Source organism: Pholcus phalangioides, unplaced genomic scaffold (genome assembly GCF_987345545.1).
Source record: "Pholcus phalangioides strain wild (caught in Gottingen) unplaced genomic scaffold, Ppha-v1.0 ptg000017l_1, whole genome shotgun sequence".
Taxonomy (NCBI): Eukaryota; Metazoa; Arthropoda; class Arachnida; order Araneae; family Pholcidae; genus Pholcus; species Pholcus phalangioides.
Genome location: NW_028301610.1, coordinates 60,000,841 through 60,024,875, shown reverse-complemented (window position 1 = coordinate 60,024,875; position 24,035 = coordinate 60,000,841). Strand labels below are relative to the sequence as shown.

Genomic DNA, 24,035 nt, shown 5'->3' with positions numbered 1-24,035 from the left:
AATGGAGCACGATGTTTAGCATTGACAAGTCAATGGTTGCTCACTTTGGTTCGAACAACCCACGGTTCTCTTACGAGTTGAATGGTGTCGCTATCCCAGATACAACTAGACTCACCGATTTGGGAATTCTCATTGACGAGCGGCTTAGGTTTTCTGAACATTGTTCAGCGGTGGTCAAGAAAGCAAATAGAATGCTTGGTCTCATTTTCAAAAAGGTCTCTTCACGTTCTCCTAAAGTCATTCTTCCTCTTTTTTGAGGCTTAGTTCGTCCTGGAATGGAGTATGCTGTAAGGCAGCGGTTCTTAACTGGTGCTCTGCAGAGCCCTTGGGGCTCCTTGTGCACTCTGCAGGGACTCCACGGCCGCTCGAGGAAAATAAAAAATACACAAAATTTTTAAAAATAATTATAAATATTTTCAAATAGTAAAAATAAATCTAACTTTGATGAATAATTAAAAAATTGGCCTACGAAGCTCCGCCATTGAATTTTTTTAGTTAAAAAGGCTCAGCGATTCAAAAAAGGTTGAGAACCTATGCTGTAAGGTTTTGGGGACCATACCTACAGAGGGACATAGACTTGTTGAAGGGGTGCAGAGAACAGCTACACGTGTCCTTATTGGCACACGGGGATTGAGTTATGAAGAGAGACTTCATTTTTTAAATATGTTTACACATTGGATGAGCGCAGGTGTCGGGGAGATATGATCGAAGTTTTCAAAATTTTCAACGGGATAGATAGGATGGACCATAAACTTTTAGTACACCGCCAATCGACTGCTTTTACAAGGCGATACCAGTATCGATTGGTAAGGGACAATGTGAGGTTATGGTGTCGCATGGAATTTTTGAATTGTCTATCCTCTGTAGTTTAATGGTAGAACACGCGCCCAGAAAGTGTGAGGTTGGTGGTTCAATTCCCCACAGAGGAATGTGACTTTTCTTTCCAATTACCTTCACTTGGTATCCATTCATCTGTACTTCGTATAATTAGTGGAGAGGTTCATCATTTCATTCAGAGATGATTGTGTTTCCATGGGCGGTATCATTTTGTTATTGGATCATGTACCTATCTTATTGAGGACATTCAAACAAAAGTGTGTGAGTCTTTCAACCCTGGAAGCTGAGTACGTCACCTTGACTGAAGCCGCAAAGGAACTGATGTGGTTCATGTAATAAATTAATGTAACGATTCAAATTTTTTTGAACTTCCTTTGAATTGTAAAAATGAAGTCTTGTGTAACAATCAAGCAGCAATTGATTTTTTAAATTCTACCATTCAAAATAATAGAACCAAGCACATAGATATAAAATATCAAAATATCATTTTTTAAGAAATCTTGTGTATGAAAATGAAAATTGATTTATATCACATTAATATAGTAAAAATAATCTAGATGTTTTTTTACGAAATCTCTTTGTGTAAACAGTGATTGAAAAACTTTGTTGATGAAATTTTCATGGAAGTTTGAAGAATGTCCTCAATTATACTCTCAAGAGAATGATCATTTGAATTTTTGTAAAGTTTTTGATAAAGCAATTTTTTTAGATATGATTTTGAGTTGACTTTGATGTTTAAAAAAAGGTGCTCTTCTATTATGATTATGAACTTTTAACTTTCGTGATCATGTGAGGGAGGACAATTGTTAGGCAGAAATACTTATTTTCTTTTCCCACGATCATGTAGCCTATCTTATGTTTATCTGCTCACACGTCAAACGATAACAATTTTTTCCCTTTTCCTTTTTTTTCTTTCTTCCCTTTTATGCTGATGTCTTTATCTTTATTTTTGAATATGGCACCGAGTGGGCCTGTTTTTACTGGTTGTATTGTTCGCAGTGCCAGGTGAGCGGATTACTGATTGTGTATACACAGTACACCAAAATTGACTGGTGTGTATTGTTTGTACTTACTTTGTGTTTCGAAATCATGCTTGTGTGCGCCATGAATAAAACCTGCTTTGGTGCTGATAACTTTTTTAACCTCATGGGCCAACTCATAATTTTAATTCAAAATTTAATGACTGAATAAGACCTTCCCCTTGAAAAATTCCTACTTACACCAGTGGTCTTGAATCACACTCCAAAGGAGTCATGGTGGCAGCTTTATTTTTGTTTAATTTTTTTCAAAGTATTCGTCAAATTCGTATATTCTTTAGGAATATGAAACATAGTTTAAATAAATCAACATACCATTCTCAGTTCTGATAAAATCTCTTGAGTAAATTTAAAAATATTCCTTCTGCGGTTAGAAATGTTTTTATTATTTTTAGTTAAATGAACCAGTTTTAACACCTAACAGTAATTTAGCCTTTTTTAAACATTTAAACAGTGTAAAACTCTCAAAACAAGTTTGTTCAATGATATATTTGACTGGTTTTGGTAAAAATATTGAAATTAACGAAGAATTTTTTTTCCTGAAAATTAATTATGTAAATATGATCTAGTTCAACCTTATTTGTCTACTGGGAGAGAAATCCTATTGGAACCTGATTGTATGGACAGAAATTAGCACACATCCTGCTCATAGCACTGAACCTAATGTTAACAGAAATGCAGAAACACCACATTGTTTTTATTCATTTTATATCCCTCTATTTTTTTCTATAAGCCAACAGAAAGATGGGAAAATTGAAGTTTGTTCTTGAGTTTTTGTCAGTAATTTATGAAAGTTTTATTTAATCATAGAAAATGATTCATAAAATTTCTTTCAGCATAAACTTGAAGCTGTGCCATTAATGGGGCGATCTGCCATACTGGGCGATCAACGCAATAATTATTTCTGTGATGTTGCTTGTGGTAAAGGGGATAATGTTGAAAGTACATATGCCATAACAAAATCTGGTCTTCTGTGCGAGTTTAACAGTCGGCGGCTGCTAGATAAATGGGTGGAACTTAGGGTGAGTGATTTTTATTTAGCAGTTGTAAGAGAGAATTTTTTTAATTTTTTTTTTCTTATAATTTTTGCATTATTATCACTGTAATTTTTGGTAAACAAGCCACTGGGATGAATGCACTGCATCCAATGCAGCAATTTTGTGAACACTACAAACACTGCATTTCTTCGCATTAGCCAGTTTGTCAGGAACCACCCATATTCTCCAGCATACCGAGAAATTCAAGTCACAGATTCCGAAAAACTTGAAAATATCTGGACTAAAACAATCTATTGAATTGACTGGTTTGTACTTCATTTATTCTGTATGTTGGATCTTTCTGTTTTATGAATTCCTCTTCTGTACTAGCTTTATTTTTGCTTCACGTACTCTTCAAACCACAGTTGGTGACAAACATCATAAGGATATACAAATCCATTATTATGGAATACAGTATTCAGTTGCCAAATCCTATTGTAATTGGGGGGTCTTTGACGCAATGAAACATTAGTGAGTGCAGCTAATTTTAGCATATATGCAATTCAGGGGAATATATGCACAGTGGAGTATGTTGCATTGCACAGTGGAACCTCCTGTACCGGAGACTCCCAGTTAGCAGGCACCTCCCATTAATAGACACTTTTTGAATTATGACAACAGGTTTCCACACATGTATTTTACTATCCATTAATGAAAACTTCTCATTAGCGGACAAAACGTTTTGTTCCTGTGAGTGTCTGTTATCAAGAGGATGTACTGTATATTGATGAATTTATTATTGGGATGCTCAGCCCCCATCATTGGGAGTAGGGCTTAAGTATCCTGAGCTATTTCAGCTAGCATCACTGTTATCAGATATGTTTTTGAACAATGGTACAACAACATACATGGAAATCACGTTACGGCACTCTTGCCTACTTAAATGTGAGATGCTCCCTATGGGCTCCCCTTTGATGTTTAAAATTTTGGACTATTTGGAACCTTCTTGAGCTGACCGCTTGTCTGAAGGCGTTTATTAGCCTTATATCATGACATTTTGCTAGGCTTTTAAAAGTTCACTCCACAATTTTGCACATGATCATTATTTGCTATTTTGTTAGTCATACACTTGTAGCACCAACACCTCACACAAAGTGATTACACTTTTTTTTATCCTTCTCAACTCAATTTCACATGACATTTGGCATATTGGGCTAAAGCCTGCTGCTTCAATAATTTTGCAGTGCCACTGCAATATAATTTCCGAGTCCAGAGCTACACTAATTTTTAGCCATGTGGCACCTAGATTTTGTTGTCTCAGATTGACAGCCCTATTGCATCAGCTGATGATAATATCTCAAGAGCAATATATATTTATTACATGCTTTGTTTAATGCTCTTTTGAACGCAATATCATTCATTCCTGTATCATTTATACTTTTCAAGTTATTAATTTTTCGCCACTCTCACAAATGTCTCTCTGTCTCAAAAGAAAATGAATTTTTACTGTAAAAACGTAGACCTTGATGTAAAGTTTAATGAAAACATTCTTTCTTTAGTGACTTCATTCAGCACAGTTGTATTTGACTGGTAATATAGTGAAACCTTGATATAGTGATTTTCTGGGGATCCAGAGGTTTTCCCAGTACTTCATTGATACAGTTCATACTTTATATGCTTCTCCTGTGTGTGTGTGCAATTGGGAAGACCCTGAATATTTGCCCCTTTACGTTTTTGTATAGTTTATTAGTTCTGCTAAGAAGCCGAATTCACAGGGCCTTCCTTAATTGTAAGGGATTGTTATAATAATGAAGTATAGTTATTTGCTGATGTGGTCCTATGTTGAGGTGAATTCAACATAGGACCGCAAAGGGTTAATATCTGATTATAGGCATTCCCCCCCCCCCAAATATGACTTCAAAAAAATATTGTTATAAAGGGATTTGTCATTGTAGTATCATTGTAGTGAGGTTTCGCTGTATTTATTTAACATGTTTCAAATGTTTTACATTCCATACTTTTTATTATGTACATAGTTTACTTAGTCTGCACAGAGGCCCTGCTCTCAAAGGGGCCTTGTACTCATTGTAATAGACATGGAAAATGTATAAATCATTATTGTTTTAAAATAATAAAACAAGGAAACTTCAATGCCATAGAAATGCTTAAAATCTAAACATTAAAGTGGCAACATGAAAAACAAGATATTATAATATGAATATAGTTTATAAATGACTTCAAAATTATCCTGCATTGTTTTGCTATATGTTTTAAATCCCCCGACAGGATAAGGTCAATCTAGATCTGGTTTATACAAATACAAATACAAATACAATTACAACGCCACAACAGGCAAATTGCCCAACGAGGTGGCTGACTTAAGAACATCATGGATCCCCGAGCCCCTACCTACTACTGCTACACCACACATGCACCCCCCCCCCGCGGAACCCCCCCCCCAACGAATCGGTACATGCGGGAATGTGCGTGTACGTGTAGTGCAACCTGACGTAAAGTTTGTTCCTGTGTAATGCTTGTTATGTGTACTGCTGTCATCTGTCCCCAGTTTTACTAACTATGAGTGAAGTGTTATGGTTGAATGATTTACCGTTGTAGGACTGTTGCTCTCTGTGGCGAGACTTTTTAACGGGGAGATCGGCTCGCATTTGCGCCTTGAAGTTGGGAACCACAGAAAACCAACTTCAGCCGACCACCACTGTGGGGTTCGAACCCGGATCCTCGCATCACGAGTCCGGCAATATAACCACTCGACCACCACAGCGGCGACGAGGAAACTGTTTCAGAGTGTGAGCAAACTGACTGAGTTACAGGAAAAAACAGATTTCCAAAATTTCGTCTGGCTCTGGAACCCAAAGTGGCAGAAAGGACTTGGCTGCAACAGACATCTTGGGAAGGACCCTACAGAGTCATGATGAAACTGAACGATGTGGTAATTCGGATTCAAAAAACTCCATCGTCAAAGTGCAAGGTGGTCCACATTAACAGACTGGCTCCCTACCACAGTGAGTGACAAAATGCGACCCACCAACTTGAACATTGAATTGTCTGGATGAATAATTTTAAAAGAGGAGGCAGTGTGTTACGAAGATTATGTAAATAGTCGTCATATTTCACCTGTAAATAATCTATAGTGCATTTTGTCGAGAACCCCTCAAAATTCACAAACTTGTCAATGTCCTGTTGCCAAACAAGAAATGTGAAGGTACAGCGCAAAGCATCCAGATTCTTCAGGAACATTGTTTTTCTGCCCATAGGGTGGCACTGCCAATTTGGAAACTGGGAAATGGAGTTTTCTGGAATCTTCCTGTTCTCAAAGTTTTGACCGCACCTTTGAAAAGTGATGCCATCCCGAGAAAGGGGTCAGTTGGTCTTAATCCTCAATGCAAGATTCTTATTTGTAGTTTGCTCTTATGAATAACTGTAAATAGCTGTTTCCTGTTACCAAATCTGTGACGTCCTGCAAATTGTTTCATCCTCCGCTCATTTCAATGACTTGTGAGGCATTATCCAGAACAATATGATAATTTTCCTTATTCAATTATCATTTCCACTCAGTACAAGATAGTAAAAATCACTCTTACAAAAATCAAAGAAACTACTAGATATGTTGAATGACTCCTCCCTAATCTTATGTTTGATATATAACTTCAAAAGATATTTAAAAAGATTTTCATTTTTGATGTCCTAGTAGCATATACACAGTTGCCAACTGCTACGGATTGTCCATAGTTTCTACAGATGGCTGCAGCAAACTATGGAGCTACGGGAGATACTCTCAATACTATGGAAATCAGTTTTTTAAAAAAAAAATTGGGTCTTTGAGTTCCTAGTGGTATTTTACTAATTTTTATTATTTTTAAAAATCACATCGATCTTTACCTTAATGAGGAATTTGTATACCCATGTGAAAAAGTTCGAGAAAAGGGGGAGCAGGCAGGTCTACTGCCCCGGATGCTGGAGCAGAAGGGATACAAATTTCACACTTACCTCCCTTTTAACATTACAAGTAGGTGCCAAAATGCATGCTTGCCACTACTAACCAAGCTTCTTGTTGCGGCTCTGAGGCAGCGCATAACCATTATAAAAATTGTTTAACCTTGATGAGTTTAGCACAGTGTGGCATACCTCAAACTGTTTATATTGTCAGCCATTTCATGTAAAAAGAACTGCCAATGCCATAAAGGACATAATAAAAGACATCTTTTAAAAACAAAGTTAGATTATTTATTAAATATAAAAAACATGATAATACAAGACTACACATGTTACATTAACAAATGAGGGAATAAGAAAGGAACAATACACACTGAAGTTACATTTTGCTTATATAGGCTGTATATACCTTGTGACGTCATGTGCCCACGTGCCATGACAGGGACATAATTTACATAATATTACATGTGATGTCAACGCAAAATATCTAATCAAAATGATGCTGTCTGCAGTAGTGTATTTACAGGGGGGCTGAGCGGGCTATAGCCCAGGGCAGCAAATTCGGAGGGGCTGCAAATTTTGGAGTATCGAAAGAAAGAAGAGAAAAAACCTTTTTTTTTAATTCACGTTTCGTAAACGTGTGGAATTGCCATGTGTCATTTTTATCATAAATAATATATAATTATTAAACCATATTGTTTGTTTTTATTTTTTGTGTTTGTTCCACACAGACTGCCATTGAAGTAAAAAATATATGATTGTATAACCTTCTCCTATTTACATTGTTATTCACCGTGCTTTCCAGCTGACCACAAAGAACATTTCAATAGCTCAATTTTGGCTCTCTTTGAAAGTAAAGACAGAACATATATTTTACAATGCAAGTTTCCTGAATATGAGGGGAAAAAATATCTTCTAATTTTAACGACACCCGCCATATAAGAAAGAATCTTCTGAAACAAAGTTGCTTTTATTGGCTCTGGTCGGGTCTTTGGGCTGTGATTGACAGAGGCGGCTCGAGCTTACCTGCCACCCGTGTGCGAAACCTCATGTGCCGCCCCTAATGGCGACCCTGCCAGGAGGCTGATAGGGCTTCAGTGAAGGGGACCTGGAGAAAAATAAACCTGATTTTTTTTTCCAAAAGAAAGCCGCACATTATTGTTTACCGTGAAAAACATGTGTGACCATACGTCCCACTTCTGAAGTAGAATTTTTTTTGTTCCAGCATTATTATATCATTCTTAATAATGCCAGATAACTTAATCCTAGAAGGAGCACTAAGGGCCATATTCACTGACATGGTTTAAACTGTAGTCACAATTTTTGGATAAGAGATCAACACAGATTGGTTAAAAACCTGAATTTAACCAATCGTGTGGTTCTCTTATCAAAAAATTGACTATAGTTTAAACCATGTCGGTGAATACCGCCCTTAGTGAGCCATCATCATTTATCCTGTAAAGATGATATCCAACGGGGGAAAATGTTTTTCTCCAAAGGTGTTTCTAGTATTCCAGGGGCTGGACAAGTGAAAAGTCAAATTTTTCCTTTGCTTTCATTTCACTATTGTGGAACAAATTCTGAGTAAGGGCATAGGCCCCTAGGCTGGGATCTTTTGCCCCCCCCCCAGTCAGATTTTTCACGGCCCCTTCTATAATTTATTTAGGTAGGAGACACAAAAAATAAGTCTCACACTAGTACGGATTTTGTTTCGAGAGCCCAGATAGCTTACATTCTTGTTTCTGGTATTACAGGCCATCTATTTTCTCAACGTTTCCGTTGTCGACTCAAAAGCCTGATGTCTTGTGAATTTTGTGTGTGTTAAATTTTATGGTCTTAAGTAAAGTCTACATTGCCGCCCCTTACAACTTGCTGCCTGGGTGCGCCGCACCCCTTGCACCCTAGCTTAAGCCACTCCTGATGGTTGACTGTCTGGGGGGATAGAAACAGTGTTAAATGGCTATAAATTAAATGGATGAATTCGATTACAACATGATTTTTTTAATTGTTTGGGAATCGAAATGAGATGCAGCTGGTCAATCCAGAACAACATCCGTTTGCAGTCACTAATTGGAATATAAAGAAATCAGGGTACAGAATGGTAGGCGCCGATTTGGTCCTAAGGACAGCTCTCCTCATGTGCCATTTTCCTGTAAAGAAGGGGGAAAAAGTGGAGCTTGGCAGAACCCAAATTTTTGTGAATTGTATACAGTATTACAAAACTACATTCGGTTATAAACGCAAGATTACCAACAAAACTGAAAAAAGCTCCTCTTCATTTTAAACTTTCTTGACAAACAAAGTAAGTAAATATCAAATATCACTACTAATTTCTGATAAGTTCATACGTTTTATATTTTGTGAGAGTTTTCTTTAATGATAATTTATGAACAATTGCCACAATCCCATCTTAGGTAATTTGGAATCCTCTATAATACTTGCATTCAATAAGGCGTAAGATATATTTTTTTATACGATACATCGATAAAAGTACATGGTCGAGCTCGCAGAACTTGTTTCGAAAGAAATGTGTTAGATTGAAGAATTATATATTCATGTATTTTTGCTCAAATGAAGTATATATTGTATTTATCAAATTAGAGATATTTGTTTAATTTGAGTTTGTTTGAAGAGATAATTAGTTCATATACATTTTTAGAAAGTTTCATCAGTATATGTAAATTAGCGATTATGTGACATCACTCATTATCTTCCAGTCAGTGTATGCCCAGGGGATTCTGGGAAAATTTCCCTTTTTCATAGTAGATCAGTAGTTGATTGTGTATTGGAGAGGTAGGAGGTTCAGTAGAATAAATAGTCTGGCTATTTTTATTAGCATTTATTATCTTAATCTATTGTCTGGCTTATCTTGTGCACTTTATCCAAGAAATAAACATGTTAGGGGCCATTCAAGTATTACGTAAGCAGATTTTCAGCCATTTTTGACCCCTTTCCCCCTTGTCATCAAAAGTCAGCAAATCCGAAACCCCTCCCCCCGCGATGCTGACATAATACTTGAATGACCCCTTACCCACTGATATTACTCTGCTGTAAGTCATTGGACTGGAAATGAACTTAAGAGAATGTTTCGTCGTAGGAGCTCTGATACAAAGAAAACAGGGATGGGGGTCTAGGTTTGCTAGACATACACATACATGGCCCTCAAGAGCGCATGCAGGTCGGGATTGCATTGAATATTCATGAATTATTAAGGGACTCAACGGCCTCAGAAAGTTAATTTTTTTGGGTGTGTGCTCATGTGGCCTGAACTCTTTGGGTTCCAGTGCCTATTAGATGCTGTATTTAATGAACTTCAATTAAAATTAAAAAAAAAATTAAGTTTTTGAGTTATTTTTTATTGTACTATGATTATGATGTCCTAGAGGGGTACACATCCATTTCAAAGCTAAGCATTCAAACAATCACCACTACTGGCAAGCTTCACACCAATGTTGGCATGTCTGCATATATTTTCAAAGTTGTTTTATTGCCTATTTTTTTTTTTTCAGACCACAAGTGCCAATAGTATTACAGTGGGAGAGCAGTATATTTTTATAGGGTGCGCATCTGGTGTTATACGATGCTTCAATCCGTACGATCTTAATTTCATTTGCACTTTGCCAAGACCTCATTATCTAGGAATAGATGTTGCACGTGGTGCTGTAGGAAGGTAACTTGAAAAATATAATATATGCATAATTATAACAATTTTTATTATCATTGAATATCAGTCCAAAAAAACTGCAGTCTTTTTTTAACATGAATGAATTTTAATGGCTATATATAATACTATAAGAATGCTAGTTCATTTTTTTAATTTAATTTCTGAATGAAGACTTGATGCAGTAATATGAAATATACTCAACTCCTGATTACACTGTTCAACAGTTGCCTCTTCTGGGGAGTCGTCATGGACAGAGGTTTATTGAGGACCTGGACGGACACTCTGGATAGGGGTAAGTCCCATTTTTGCTTCTGTTTTTGGTGTTGGAGATGTGTGCGATGAGCGATAAGAATTGTAATAATAAAATTTTTAGCTATGTTGGTAATGTAAATACTAGATTAAATAAGGATAGGGATGTTTCAGCTAGTGAGGCTGTTATTGTTGCTGAGACTCCTAGGAGTATTAAGACACATGAAATATGTTTTTACCATAAGGTGCTTAATGTAGAAAGAAATGATTTGCTGTGGAAGTGCACTGAAAAGTTTATGGGGCACTTCCCGAGAGTCACTCGACGGATTCTCAGGATCACTTTGTGATGACCTTGTCCAAGAAATGTGAGAAAGTGAGAATTGAAGTATTTGAAGAAATTATTAAAGGGTATGATGATATGGATAAATACTATAAGTGCTATTGTGACTTAATTAAGATATGTTTCTGGGATAAGGGGATTTTCAATGTGTGGAGCACATTGAAGGAATACGGGAAAGCGGATAGCAACACACTAAATTAGGTTTGAGAAAAAGGTTACATGGTGAATTGAAAAGAATGTTTTGTAGTGTGCTAGATAAATACAGGCGATGTTAGGGGGTGATGAGGGACCCGGTCGAGGTTACTACTCTGGAAAAAGAGAAAAATGCAAGAAGTGATGATGACCTATCTGAAAAGGATGGGGGAAAAGTGGATAATGTTAAAACAGTCAATGCTGTTGAGAGGGTGTATATTTGAGAGCAGAGCACAGGAGAAATACAGGGTGCTCAGAAAATTGCTGATGATACTGTTGAGGGAATGAACTTGGAGAGGGGAAGTAAAAAAAAAAGAGGATCCCGCTTGTAATGTGCTGACAGACTGTGGTAGCTGGAGGTGTGTTTTAGTAAAACATTTGGAGAAGATATGTAGGAGCAAGTTTGAAGAAAGGGCAGTAGCCCAGAGTATAAGTTTGACATGCTAGGATACCATTCATTTTACTGCAGTTAAGAATTATTTTTTACTCAAAGATATAAAATTCAGTAAAATATTTTACTTACCCAGTGAAAAACAATAAGAATATTGAGATACTACTAAAAAAGTTTGATAAGAACACTAAGAGTGAGGGCATTAAGGAGGCCCTGGAAGGATTTGGTTATGAGATAATTAAGCTTTCCCAAATGCATAGTATAAGGGCAGGTAAAGGAGATAGGATTAGTCCCTATACCACTATGGTTAGTAGAACTATACCTAGAACAGCAAAAAGCAAGTAAAATTTTTAGCTTCAGCGGCTGGATTACTTAAAGATTAATATTGAACCATATCCCTATAAGTGCGAGCTTGAATGATCGTGGGGGTGAAATACTTAACAAACATTCATGTTTTAAAAAATTTCCAAGGGAGAGTCCTTGATGTAGGAATTAACCAACTTCAAACCAGAAGAGAACATCAGTAATATTGTAATCTAAAATAGTAAGTTCAAAAGAAATGTGAATAAGAAAAAATATATAAGGTAGCCTGTTATTACAGCAAGTAAAGGGGATAATGGTCTGCCATGACATATGAGAAGTGCGGCTGAGGGAGAAAACCCTCTTATGCAAGCAAAGTGAGAGAATTCAGTGATGTGATGTCTGAAAAACTTTTGGAGACAAATGATGAATAAATCTCAGTGCCAATAAAAGATATTTTTCAGCTAATGATAACTAGCCTCACAGAGATAAATAAAGTAAAGACAAATGTGCTGAAATGATAAAGATATTTATTAAAAAATTTTTAATTGCAGCTCAAAAATTTTTTATAAATGCATTAAAGGCTGGAAATTAAATTGAACATCTTATTGTATCTATATTGGTTCTTGGATTTTTATTTTTAATGAATATGATATCCATATTTTTTATGGGCATCTTTTTCTTATCCACCTCGTTGGGCATTTTGCCTGTTGTGGCCTTGTATCTGTAAAGCAATGTTGCTACTATTTTGTTTACTCTGAGGGGGGCCTTTTCTTTGAAAAGGAGGGAGTCACACATGATTTAGATTATCTAATAGTATTTTTATTATAATTTTTAACCTAGATTTTAAATTTTGTGTGGACAATTATTGCTCATCGCCATGTCTCTGGCACTGATGGCAGATGCGGATGGGACAGATTTTGTGATTGAAAGCATGCTTCAACATGCTAGAAATGGTCATTGGAAGATGGCCTGCTCGTATTACCTGAGTGTTCTCAAAAGAAACCTATAAATTTTAAAAACCTGCCTCACGTCAGACATTTTTTACTTTTTCCAATTTCCCGGAGTAGTTAAAATTTCTTGTTACATGTACATGCACTACACCAGATACAAACATGCACAGCCTTGTCTGTCTTTTTCATAGGCCCATACAGGCATCCCGTAAGCTGGCAGTTCCCCCCCAGGAGGCAAGGAACCACCGGAATGATCAAATTCTGGTCTGGTGTGTTCAACTGTGAAAATTTTACAACGGTGAGAATATCCATCGTTTATAGATTTCAAGTCACTGAACATGAAAATTAAACTTAAAATTGCCTCCTAGCCCAGATTTCTGAATATTCACTGTTTACATTTTACATATAACTCTATGAGAATAATAAAAGTAAAAGTTAACAAACTTTCCTTTTTATACATGCTGCCTTTTGCAATGTCCCAACATGTGAGTTGCTTGCCCGATTCGAAATATCCAGTAATTTGTAGAAGCAAACGAGACAAGTGGAAAATTATCACAACTCAACTTTCGCATGAAAATGTTATTTATTAAGTTTGGACTAACGTTACATAAATCTAACACTAGATTTTTCAACACATAAAACCCTAGATTCAATATTGACAAAACGGAATATTCTCACCAGTTTGTGGTCAGTCAATAATCTGTCTATTTATATTATCTGTCAGTCGGACACTCGACTATGGTAGCCACTTCGGTGTAGCCCAGCCGGGTCAGCACCAGGGGGCCTTTTGGTTGTGGGCCGGATCAGCACCAGCAGGGGCCTCTCAGTTGAGGGCCGGATTAGCACCAGCAGAGGCCTCTCGGTTGAGGGCCAGATCAACAAGATGCAGTGTTATTGCACATACCGTTGACGAGGCCAGCTCCTTTGTTATTTTTCGTCTGACATCAGTTAACGATGGGTTTTTCAACTATGAAAATAAAACAACTTTTCCGGTGCCGGACCTGCCGGGAAACAAATTTAGACAATTGAACTATTGCATAATGAACAACTATTTGATCAATTTCCCAGCCTAAGGCCAAATGAAGTGGTTTTAAGACGGACAGCCGCCCAACTAAAGGGTTTTAGTTGAATGAATACAACAAAGGAAGTGATTGTTACAACGTATGGCCGGTATTTAAAGGGAAAACTCCCGACCGCACGTGTCTAACCAAGCCAATCGGCTTCAAGATAATTTCATTTGCATATAATCGCATGCCGGCAACATCACGATCAGCCTTGATCATCGCCATACAACCACCGCTGCCAATGAATAACATCAAAAGGTAAAGATTTATGTTTTTATGCAATGACGATTTCAGACTTTTATGCCGGGTGCCCATCAATACGTTACAATTCCCCCCCCCCCCCCCCCCCCTGCAAACAGAAAGAATTTTTCTGAAGCCCGGTTTTCCTAACAATCCACTACCCGAGGAGGAAAAGAAACCTGTCAAAAACATGAAATCTACAATTCAATAAATAAACCTGCATGAAATACTATCAAATCCCGCATGAAATCACAATATTAAAACAAACAATATTTATAGGGCCTTGCCCTACCAACCTTCCGAAAACCTCAAAAAATGTCTTTACTACTTTAACACATTAAATCTCAAAATATCAAAAAGAAATTACTCTAAATATCACAATTATCTAAAACTCCTAAAATTCATGAAATAACATTTCCCTCCAAAATACACATTATATACACTAATTTCGACAGGCATCCCCCTCTCCTAAAGGATCGTACAACCGGAGGAAAAGTCCTTTAGTCTCAAACATTGAAAATGACTAGAATGTAAATCACGAAACGGCTAGAACATAAATCACATTTACGCAAAAAACTTGGCCCTGATCACACGATCGCCCGAAATTTGCGGCATACTATGATTATTTGAACTCATTTCTAAAATCAATTTGTTAAATTTTCAAAAAAAAATTTTAAGCTAAAGTATTTTCCACTCGCCGTTTGCTATATTTACTGAGAACTGGTCGAGCCCCCAAAATTCCAACATCCCGGCCGAGGTCCCAAAATTGCAACTATTGCATAATGAACAACTATTGGATCATTTTCGCAGCCTAAGGCCAAATGAAGTGGTTTTAAGATGGACAACCCGCCCAACTAGAGGGTTTTAGTTGAATGAATACAACAAAGGAAGAGAGCGTTATAACGTACGGCCAGTATTTAAAGCGGAAACTCCCGACCGCACGTGTCTAACGAAGCCAATCGGCTTCAAGGTAATTTCATTTGCATATAATCGCAGGCCGGCAACATCACGATCAGCACCATACGGCCACCGCTGCCGATGGATAATATCAAAAGGTGAACATTTATGTTTTTATGTGTCAACGATTTCAGACTTTTACGTCAGGGTCCCATCAATATATTACTTTCATTTTAAAATTACTGCCGTATTTTTGCATGTAGCTTGTGGGGAACATCCAGAGCATCTCTCTGGATCATCCAGCAGAAATCTGCTAACATTGAAACTGACCACTATCCTTTGTAATACTGTTCCATTGCAGAAATGGGTTTATGGGATCACTCTCCTTTTTCGTCACTGAAAGTTCCTTAATGCACTAGGAAGGCATCAATATGTGAATGAGGGAAGTACTTTTTTATTCCATTTCAATATCCAATTTTCTTGTAGGCAGAGTGGATTTAACGGTGGCTGCACGCTGCAACGTAAGGATGAAATATTTGTTGCATTCCCGGATTTATTATTAATTAATTATCCAGTATGTGATCATTGAATGGATGATGACAATGAAAGACATTATGTATTCATAAAACAATAAACATTTATTCAATTAACTTTTAGAATTTCATCGAAGGATTATCACAGTTTTCTTTCTCTTAACATTATTTGGCACAGTAAAAGAACGCTCTCACCGCCTTGCCTGGAAATTCACGTGTTAGTTCAGATCATCCATTGTCCAGTCCAAAATATCACTTTTGACCGCCAGCCTTCACTGCACTAGGATCGGAGAGAACCCCGGAGATGGTATTGCATCCTGAAGCGTCCGCTGATACCACAGGCCAACCTGCGTAGAAGACAGCAGGTGGTGAACAGCGAGAAAGGCCCAAAGGCAGCTGGTCTGGCTACCGATCACTCCACATGTCTGATAAGATCGTGACGACCTTTGAATATCACCAGAACGAGATGTGCCGAGGCACGCCCTTCTGCAACTATTGCATTATTTTGAATGCAATGGACTTACGGATAGCTCTAAATAGGTTTCTTTCGTATAGCAGAACTGGTACCTACCCTCTTTAGTGGCATTGAAAAGATATTTCTTGCTTTTTTAAAAGCCTCATATTTTAGCAATGAGAAGCCCAAATATTTTGTTCAGTTGATTTCTCAATGATACCCTTTTCCCTGTATCCCTTATTTTATACCTGCTGAAAATCATAGAAAACCTACATTAAAAAAATGGATATAAATATGAAGACCACAACAGGCAAAATGCTCAACAAGGTGGCTGTAAAAGAAAAAACCCATAAAAATGCAAATGTCATTGCTTGAAATACACCCAAAATAAGAGCAATTATCATGAAAAGAAAACTACAAACTATTGATAAAATATAATACACAGCCTATAAAAAAATTATGGATGTCTGCTCAATGTGAATTCCCAAATCAGCGATCTTATTGGCATCTGGAATAATATTTCTATTTAACTTGTAAGTTGATAATGTGAGTTGTTCAAACCAAAATGAGTGACCATGTGCTTGTAAACGCTGAAACTCGTGATCCATTAATTGAATCATGCTGTAATCATATTCAAGTTCCTGTGTAGCAACTCCTATCACTTGGATTCCCAATCATTCCCATTAGCTTCATTCATATCATCAGCGAAAAGATATGGCATTTTACATATGGATTTAGGGATTTATACTATGCCGTGGAAAAGTTAACAACCAAGAGTGTCTGATGAAACATTGGGTCTACTATACAACAATCACCCAACTTGAAAATATTTCATGTTGTGGTAACTACATTCAGGAAGCATTTATGGGGGCTTTGTTCTTCTGTGACCTTCAGCATCCAACACATTATCTGATGAACTCTGATCATGTATTGTTCACTTCATCTCACTTTCATAGATCCCATGATATCTGACCCGGGAAAGCCCTGGTTTACTAAAGCTTAATGAGCTCTATGTATAGCTACCAATGGCGCTAGCTAAATACATAGTAACGAGAAGAGAGAGAAATATTAAAAAATACTATTATAAGACTAATCACGTAAAGTGGCTTTATAGTGCATAATAAAATAGTGTCAACTAACTCTCTCAAAGCAACACATAAGTAAGCAGAGGTGCCGCTGTAGTCTAATTTACTTGGGTCCCGGGACCCAGGTTATTGGTAAAATCTGGGCTCTTTTTGAAAAAAGAGGCGGATCCTTCTCTCTAAAAAAAAATTATAGTATTTGCCCCCCCCCCCCCATCATTCACTGGTGTATCCCTGTGAATCAAATAATTCATTCACTTCTAGATAAATGTTCAATCCAAAGGTTCATTGAAAAAAAAAGGTTAATTTACCAGCTTATAACTAGGTTCTTTTACTTTCATCATGTACTAGTAGAAAAAGCTTGCAAAGAAACAAATTAGCATTGAGAATTTAACACATGAAATAAATCTAAAACAAATATAATTAAGTTAGGCACATTTATATATATATACTAATAGATCAATCTATAAATTCTCTTCTGGCTGATTTTCCATTTTGGAAAACTTTAGCTCTTTCAGTAATATCTTCTGATTAAATTTAAAGCAAATGATGCTGAGAGATGTTTATTCATATAAATCCTTTCAAAGGGATTTCCTGGTGGAATATTTTTCTTTCCCCCCCCCCCCCGATGGTCCACAACTCTGATCTACCTCTTATTTACTGCCACATATTTTCACACCTGAATAAGCTCTGTCAATTATTTGTGTTATGGGAGCACTTGGGTTATTGTGTTGGTGAAACTTAACAGTGTGCTTGTGTGTCTCTCCAGCGTTTGGAATGTTGTGTTTAGTAGGTAGTGTCATCTTTCCTTCAAATTGCTAATGTGTGGATTTGAAATTCAATACAGTCGACACTTCTTATAACGACCCCATGTTATAGTGACCATTCATTCCATTACAATGACGGGTAGGATAAGTCCCAAATATTTTCATAGAATGACTATTATATTTGTTTTACTGTTGATATAACGACCATCCCAATATAACACCCTTTTTCAATGGTGCTAAGGGGGTCATTATATCGAGCGTCGAGTGCATATACATATTTGTGTGGTAGGTCTGTGTGATCGTCGTGGCACAAAGCTTTTTTTTTCAAAGGGGAATAGCCAATTCAAAGTTGAAAAACCTTAGAAAATTGTATTTAAATGATTACCACTGCGCAATTGTGGGTTTCACCAAAAGCAAAATTCAAGGAGGGCATGGGGGGCTGTGCCATCTCCCCCAAGATCAAAAATTGAAAATATTTTTAAATACTTTTTGTAGGGTATTAAAATATTGAAGAAATATATATTCTTATACTATCTGTTAATTTAAAATTGTTTTTGAGTGTTAGTGACCTAAAATTTCTGTGTAAGAAATCCTTGCACCCTTCCAAAAGCTTATTCTGTGTACACATCACTGATTTTGGCAATGCAAAAAATGTGATGACCACATAGCAGCTAGACAACAAAACTGTGGATATTCAGGGTTACGTTTTTATAGAATCAGTTTCCCCCCCCCCCCCACCCTGAACAGTCCTGAGAAATATTTTACAATTTGAATGGGCATCCAATCCTTTACCATCTTTTAAAAAAATCCATATTTTTACAATCTTGTAGGATTCAGGTGAATTTAGTCAGAAAAGACTGTCTTTAAATGCTGGTAGATAGCTGCAGAAGTACCATAATTTCAGGTATGTAATTCGCAGGGGGGAAAAATTCTCCAAAATTAGAAAATTTGATATACAGCTCTTCATTCAAGGACGCAACTCTAGATATCTTATCTAACTCTTCAACAACTGTGGGTTATATCAATATAATATAGAACAGTGAAATGCTTCATTTGTACTTCAGTGGTAAAACTACTTTTCAAGTGATTATGATAGACGATATAAAGAGGGGAAAAAGAAAAGTCTAAGGTTTTTCTTTCTGTTTTTTTTTTCTTCTTGGAACTGGACAGGATGCGTGAACCAAATTTATGTGTCCTTTTTTTTTAAATTCTGGGTATTTAACTTGCTATAGCACTTCAGCAGCACCTCTGAATAAGAGGTTAGGGTGGGCTCAAAATCACATAACTTATAGAGACAAATGAATCAGTGTTACATTTGATGACAAAAAGAAATGAAATTCAGATATTCCCAATGGATATATGCAAAAGATTGTCACGATTTGAGATAACAGCCTTGCTAATATTTTAGTAGGCATCAGGATGAAAGCTAGCTCTCTGTGGCGAGACTTTTTAATAGGAAGATTGGTGCGCATTCACACTTTGAAGTTTTCTGTTGTTCCCAATTTCGAGATGTGAAAGCTGAGGTCCCCGTTAAAACGTCTCGCCACAGAGTGCAACAGACCTACAATGATACAAATATTCAATCACTACTTTTTGACTAATAGGTGGAAAAATAGATGGCAGCACTAAAAAATTAACGCAAAAAAACTATACAGGCACCTGCACTGTTATGTACACATGCACACTTTTGGCTCAACTTCTCTGGTAGCAAATTGCCCCACAGTGATAGAGTGTAGTTGTGCTGGGTTTGGAAAAAAAGAAAGGGGGAAGCATGTGAGATGGTAGAGGCAAGCTTTGCATTCAATAGAAAAACATCATGGGCATTTCTAAATGGAAGTAGAACTCACAAAAATACATGCACTGGAAAATTAAATTCTAATTGGTGAAAATTTAGGGGGGACATAATTGGGTTTATCAGCATGATAATGTTCCCATCCATGTGTCTAATGCTAGAAAAAGCTATTTGCTGTGGTCTTTATTGTAAGGGGCCATTCAGATCCCCTGACATTATATTACACCTTATGCCAGGGATTCTCATATTTTTTCTACCCATGGCATTTTTTCATCAATCAATGCTTATCCACAGATCCCCAGAGCAGTTTAACAAAGAATCTCTTCAAAAACCTTTTGTCTGAGGCGCCCCTAACAAAGGTTGGCAATGCACAATTTGAGAACCCCTGCCTTACACCTCCTTTTAATGTGAGTATGCCATATTTCCAAGACTGCATCAAGAATACACAGGCAAAGTGACAAATGACATGTTTCAAAATGTCATCAAAAGAAGCTACATAGAACATGCGTAAAACATGTTAACAGAACTTTAAACTTAATTTTGTATTGTGTACAATTTATTTCTTCATATCAATGTTTGCAATAAAATTGTCATTTATGCTGGAGACAATCATTTTAACTTATTCTGAGCATTCAACTAAACTACAGCAGAACCAAAAAAGTTGTTCAAACTAGTTAACAGTATTTAAATTTATGTAAATTTTGATAAAATTTCTCTTATGTGTATTACCCTCTAATTTTTATTTCTGTATAATTTAGTGAATTTTGGAACAAAAATTGACATTATAAAATATTAGTTGTATTAGAAGTTTTTTATTCAACAGCAAGCCAATCACTCCACATCCATCAACTAACAAGTATCCAGACACCATAGCGATCACTCTTGATGAAGTCAATAAAAAGGTATTGTATTTTATCAGTGTTTAGTACTTGAAGAATTATTTTTTTAAACTTAACCAAATTTGTTAAATTAACAAAATTATTGTTACATAAAATAAAGAAAATTTCATTTATGTATTAATTAAAGATAGAAATCAATAAATAAATGTAAATAAGCTATTGTATTGAAACATGTTATTGAAATTATTTAGACAGCTGTATTTCACCACTTGAAGCTAGATCTAGCTGAGAGAGTAACTACCATTCACCAGGGTTGTCTTAAGAGCATCGTGGGCCCCCGAGCCAAATGATTTTTCTGAGGCCCTATGTGGTGAATTCTCGGAAATTTCAACCACATTTCATTTTTGTGAGGTCCCTTTTCTCTTGAGACCCCAGGGCCGTGCCCGGGTGGGCCCCATGCGTTAAGATGGCACTGCCATTCACAGAGTGCCAACTGCAAGAAAGGACAAGATCAAACATATTATTATGCAATTTGTTGAGTAGAAAAAAATTATATTTGTTAGCTGTGTGCCACGTAAACTAAAATTACAGTTGGAATAAATTACATTTACTTGCATAAATTACATTTATGAAACTCCAATTAAACACCTTGATTTTTTTTCAAGGTGTTTCTCAAATTCTGGCAAAAAATTGGGGTCAAACCTCTATTTAATGAATAAAAAACCTTGGGATAAAACAAATATTTTTTGAATTATCAAAAAATATATTATTTTTGATAATTATTGACTTATTTCTCGTCACCCAAACCACAATCCAAATATTTGGCTTCCCAGGAATATACCTTCAGCCATTCTTTAGAGACAAACAAAAAAAGAACAGAAATCTGGTTTTTTTTAGTAAAAGAAATGATATAGTCATTCACAGAACATATTTAGGGAGGTTTCAGCAATTAGTGTAACACTAATACCATAAACCATTGTGCTGTCCACTTACTTAGATTTTAAGTAAAAATTAGTTACTTCAAGTTAGTGCTCTGTCTTGAGCAAAGAATGATGGGCCATCTGAAGAGAAAAAGTTTTTCGATTAGCGAAAAAGTGACAGTTTCAATAGAATTTGATAAAAATGTTGGACGTATCAAACAAACTTCTATCAATTAATTATTTCATGCATTCTGACTTTATTCGTAAGTTTTTTTTTCAATTGTCAGAAATGAATTTCAACAGCAACCCCCAAAGTAAGTAGCTTTTAAAATTTGCTGTTTTGAGTGTGTTTATGCTCCTGATCAATTTGACCCTGATCAGGGTTAGTAAAAAAACCATTTAAAACAAAAAACACCGGTTTTAATAGCATTTACATTAAAAACAATAAAATTTCTAAAAAATCATTCAAAACTTCTAAAATAATTAAAATAAAATGTTTATTAATGTAATCAACAAAATTCCCATATTAATTAATCTATAAATATTTCTTAAATTTTAATAAAAATTAACTTTTGCAATTTAGTTATTTTATAGCTTAACTCAAGGAAATATTTTGCATTTGAAAATTCTTAATGCTATTAATTATTAACCCTATAATAAAGATGTTTTCTCCAGTTACTTAGTACGTCTAATTAGGATGCTATTTTGCATGTGATAAAAACTAGGCAAATACAATAAGTTTAATGAAGCATAATTACAAATGAGGCATTGAAGGTGTCAGTCAAAATACAACAGGTAAAGGGGGAAGGAATAGATCCTCCAAGACCCATATATTCGTCAACACCACTCAAGGGTTGGAAACAGTTTGACCCACATATGCGTAATTACCACTTGACTGGTTAAATGACTTCATTTTTGCAATGTTTCCATGAACCATGAATTACGAAATCGTAACATGCTAATTGCATTATCATTTTGCCTTAACTGGCAATCATATCCATTCTGCAAGCAAATTTCCCATATGCTTTATTAGTACAGTGTCATCTATTTCATATTTTAAAGTATTTTTCCCCCTTCACCATACAAAATTTCATTGCCTCAGGAACATTCATGCAAATATGAAACATTACTAATTAATTTTAGGCATTTTGTCTGTTGTGGTCTTTGTATTTGAGTAAAAGTAGTAGAAATGTTATACGAAGGTCTGAATGTAATATCAAATTTTTATAACTTATTAACTGCTTGGATTACAAGATGGCCTGGGTTCAATTCTTGGTTAAAACTACTAGTTTTTCTTTCCAAAGTTCCTCTCTTCATTAATATGTTAAAGTCTCTTTCTTTGATGGGTTGTAGGCTGACGAAAACACAAAAACATCTCCATACTGTAACCACCGCCAATTGCTGAAGTTGAGGTTGATTGTAATGTCTCAACTCAGAGTGTCATACTAGATGCTACTTGTCTATTATTATAATGAAAGGAAAGTATTGTCTTTGTGATGTGCACTGTTTCCGAAGTTCGCCTTGGCATTAATATAAAGAATGTCTCTTTCTTAGATGTTTTCAACTCTATGTCAGTAATCAGAGTTTCAAGAGCTGATTCTTTTTTTTAAGGGAAAAGAGAAGAATGAAAGAAGAAAGAGGAGGGGGGGGGGGAACCCCACATTTTTAACATTTGAATCTAAAATTTTAGAATTATTTAATTCTTATTGTGTATATTTTTTCAAACATTTGTCATATGCAAATCGATAGGCATTCATGTCTGCCTATCATGTTCAGTTATCTAAAGCGTAAGCTTTTGTGTTAATTTTTATGGCTGATTTAATGATTCAGTTCTCAAGTTTTGCATACAAGTGTAAATGAAGATTCGTGTTTCATTTCACTTCTAGGTAACCTGTATATATAATGATCATAGTTTATATGTTTGGGACATAAAAGACATGAAGAAAATAGGAAAATCATATTCTTTTTTGTATCACAGTGCATGCATATGGGGTATAGAAGTAAGTTGCATTTTAGGTAATTGCTCATTGATCTTTTGATATTAATTTTTCGTTTTTAATGATTCATGATCCTTTTTGATTTATGTATATTAGGGTGGCCCTTGTTATAATGGTGAAAAATTATTAGAAGAAATTAGAAATTTTTTAAGCTCACACCCCATAATTTTTTTTTACCATAATGTGAAAGTATACCAAATATTTCTCCAATATATAAAAGTTAACCTCATTGAGCTTGATTGAATAAAGATGTAGGAGAAAAATTTTGCTAAAAATTAAACATTTGAAAATGTATTTATTACTCATATTAAGAAATTGTATGTGATTTTGGTATAAAATTATCAAGTGACATCTTTAAAAGGGCATATAAAACAACAAATTCCCTTTTTAACAATATATTTAAATAAATTTTCATTTAAGAGTACCCTTCTTGCAGTCCGAGTACTGCTTTCTGTGGTCTTCGACACATTGGAGAAGAATTGCTTCTGCTCGTCATCCACAGTTAAGAGCCCATTAAAATCTTGCATCAATTTCCACCCCTCTTTTGGCTGTGTCA

General features: G+C 35.8%; 1 protein-coding gene across 6 annotated transcripts in view; it reads left to right on the top strand.

Annotated features, from left to right (window-relative positions):
• The window catches only part of LOC149074195 (mitogen-activated protein kinase-binding protein 1-like), a 413,671-nt gene that overhangs the window by 120,412 nt on the left and 269,224 nt on the right, over nucleotides 1–24,035 (top strand). For all 6 annotated transcript variants that reach the window (XM_089246846.1, XM_089246851.1, XM_089246852.1 and 3 more), the window contains 4 exons: nucleotides 2,711–2,896; nucleotides 10,315–10,475; nucleotides 20,547–20,625; nucleotides 23,369–23,482. In XM_089246846.1, the coding sequence (XP_089102972.1) occupies nucleotides 2,711–2,896; nucleotides 10,315–10,475; nucleotides 20,547–20,625; nucleotides 23,369–23,482 (540 nt within the window). The remainder of the gene's footprint in view (nucleotides 1–2,710; nucleotides 2,897–10,314; nucleotides 10,476–20,546; nucleotides 20,626–23,368; nucleotides 23,483–24,035) is intronic.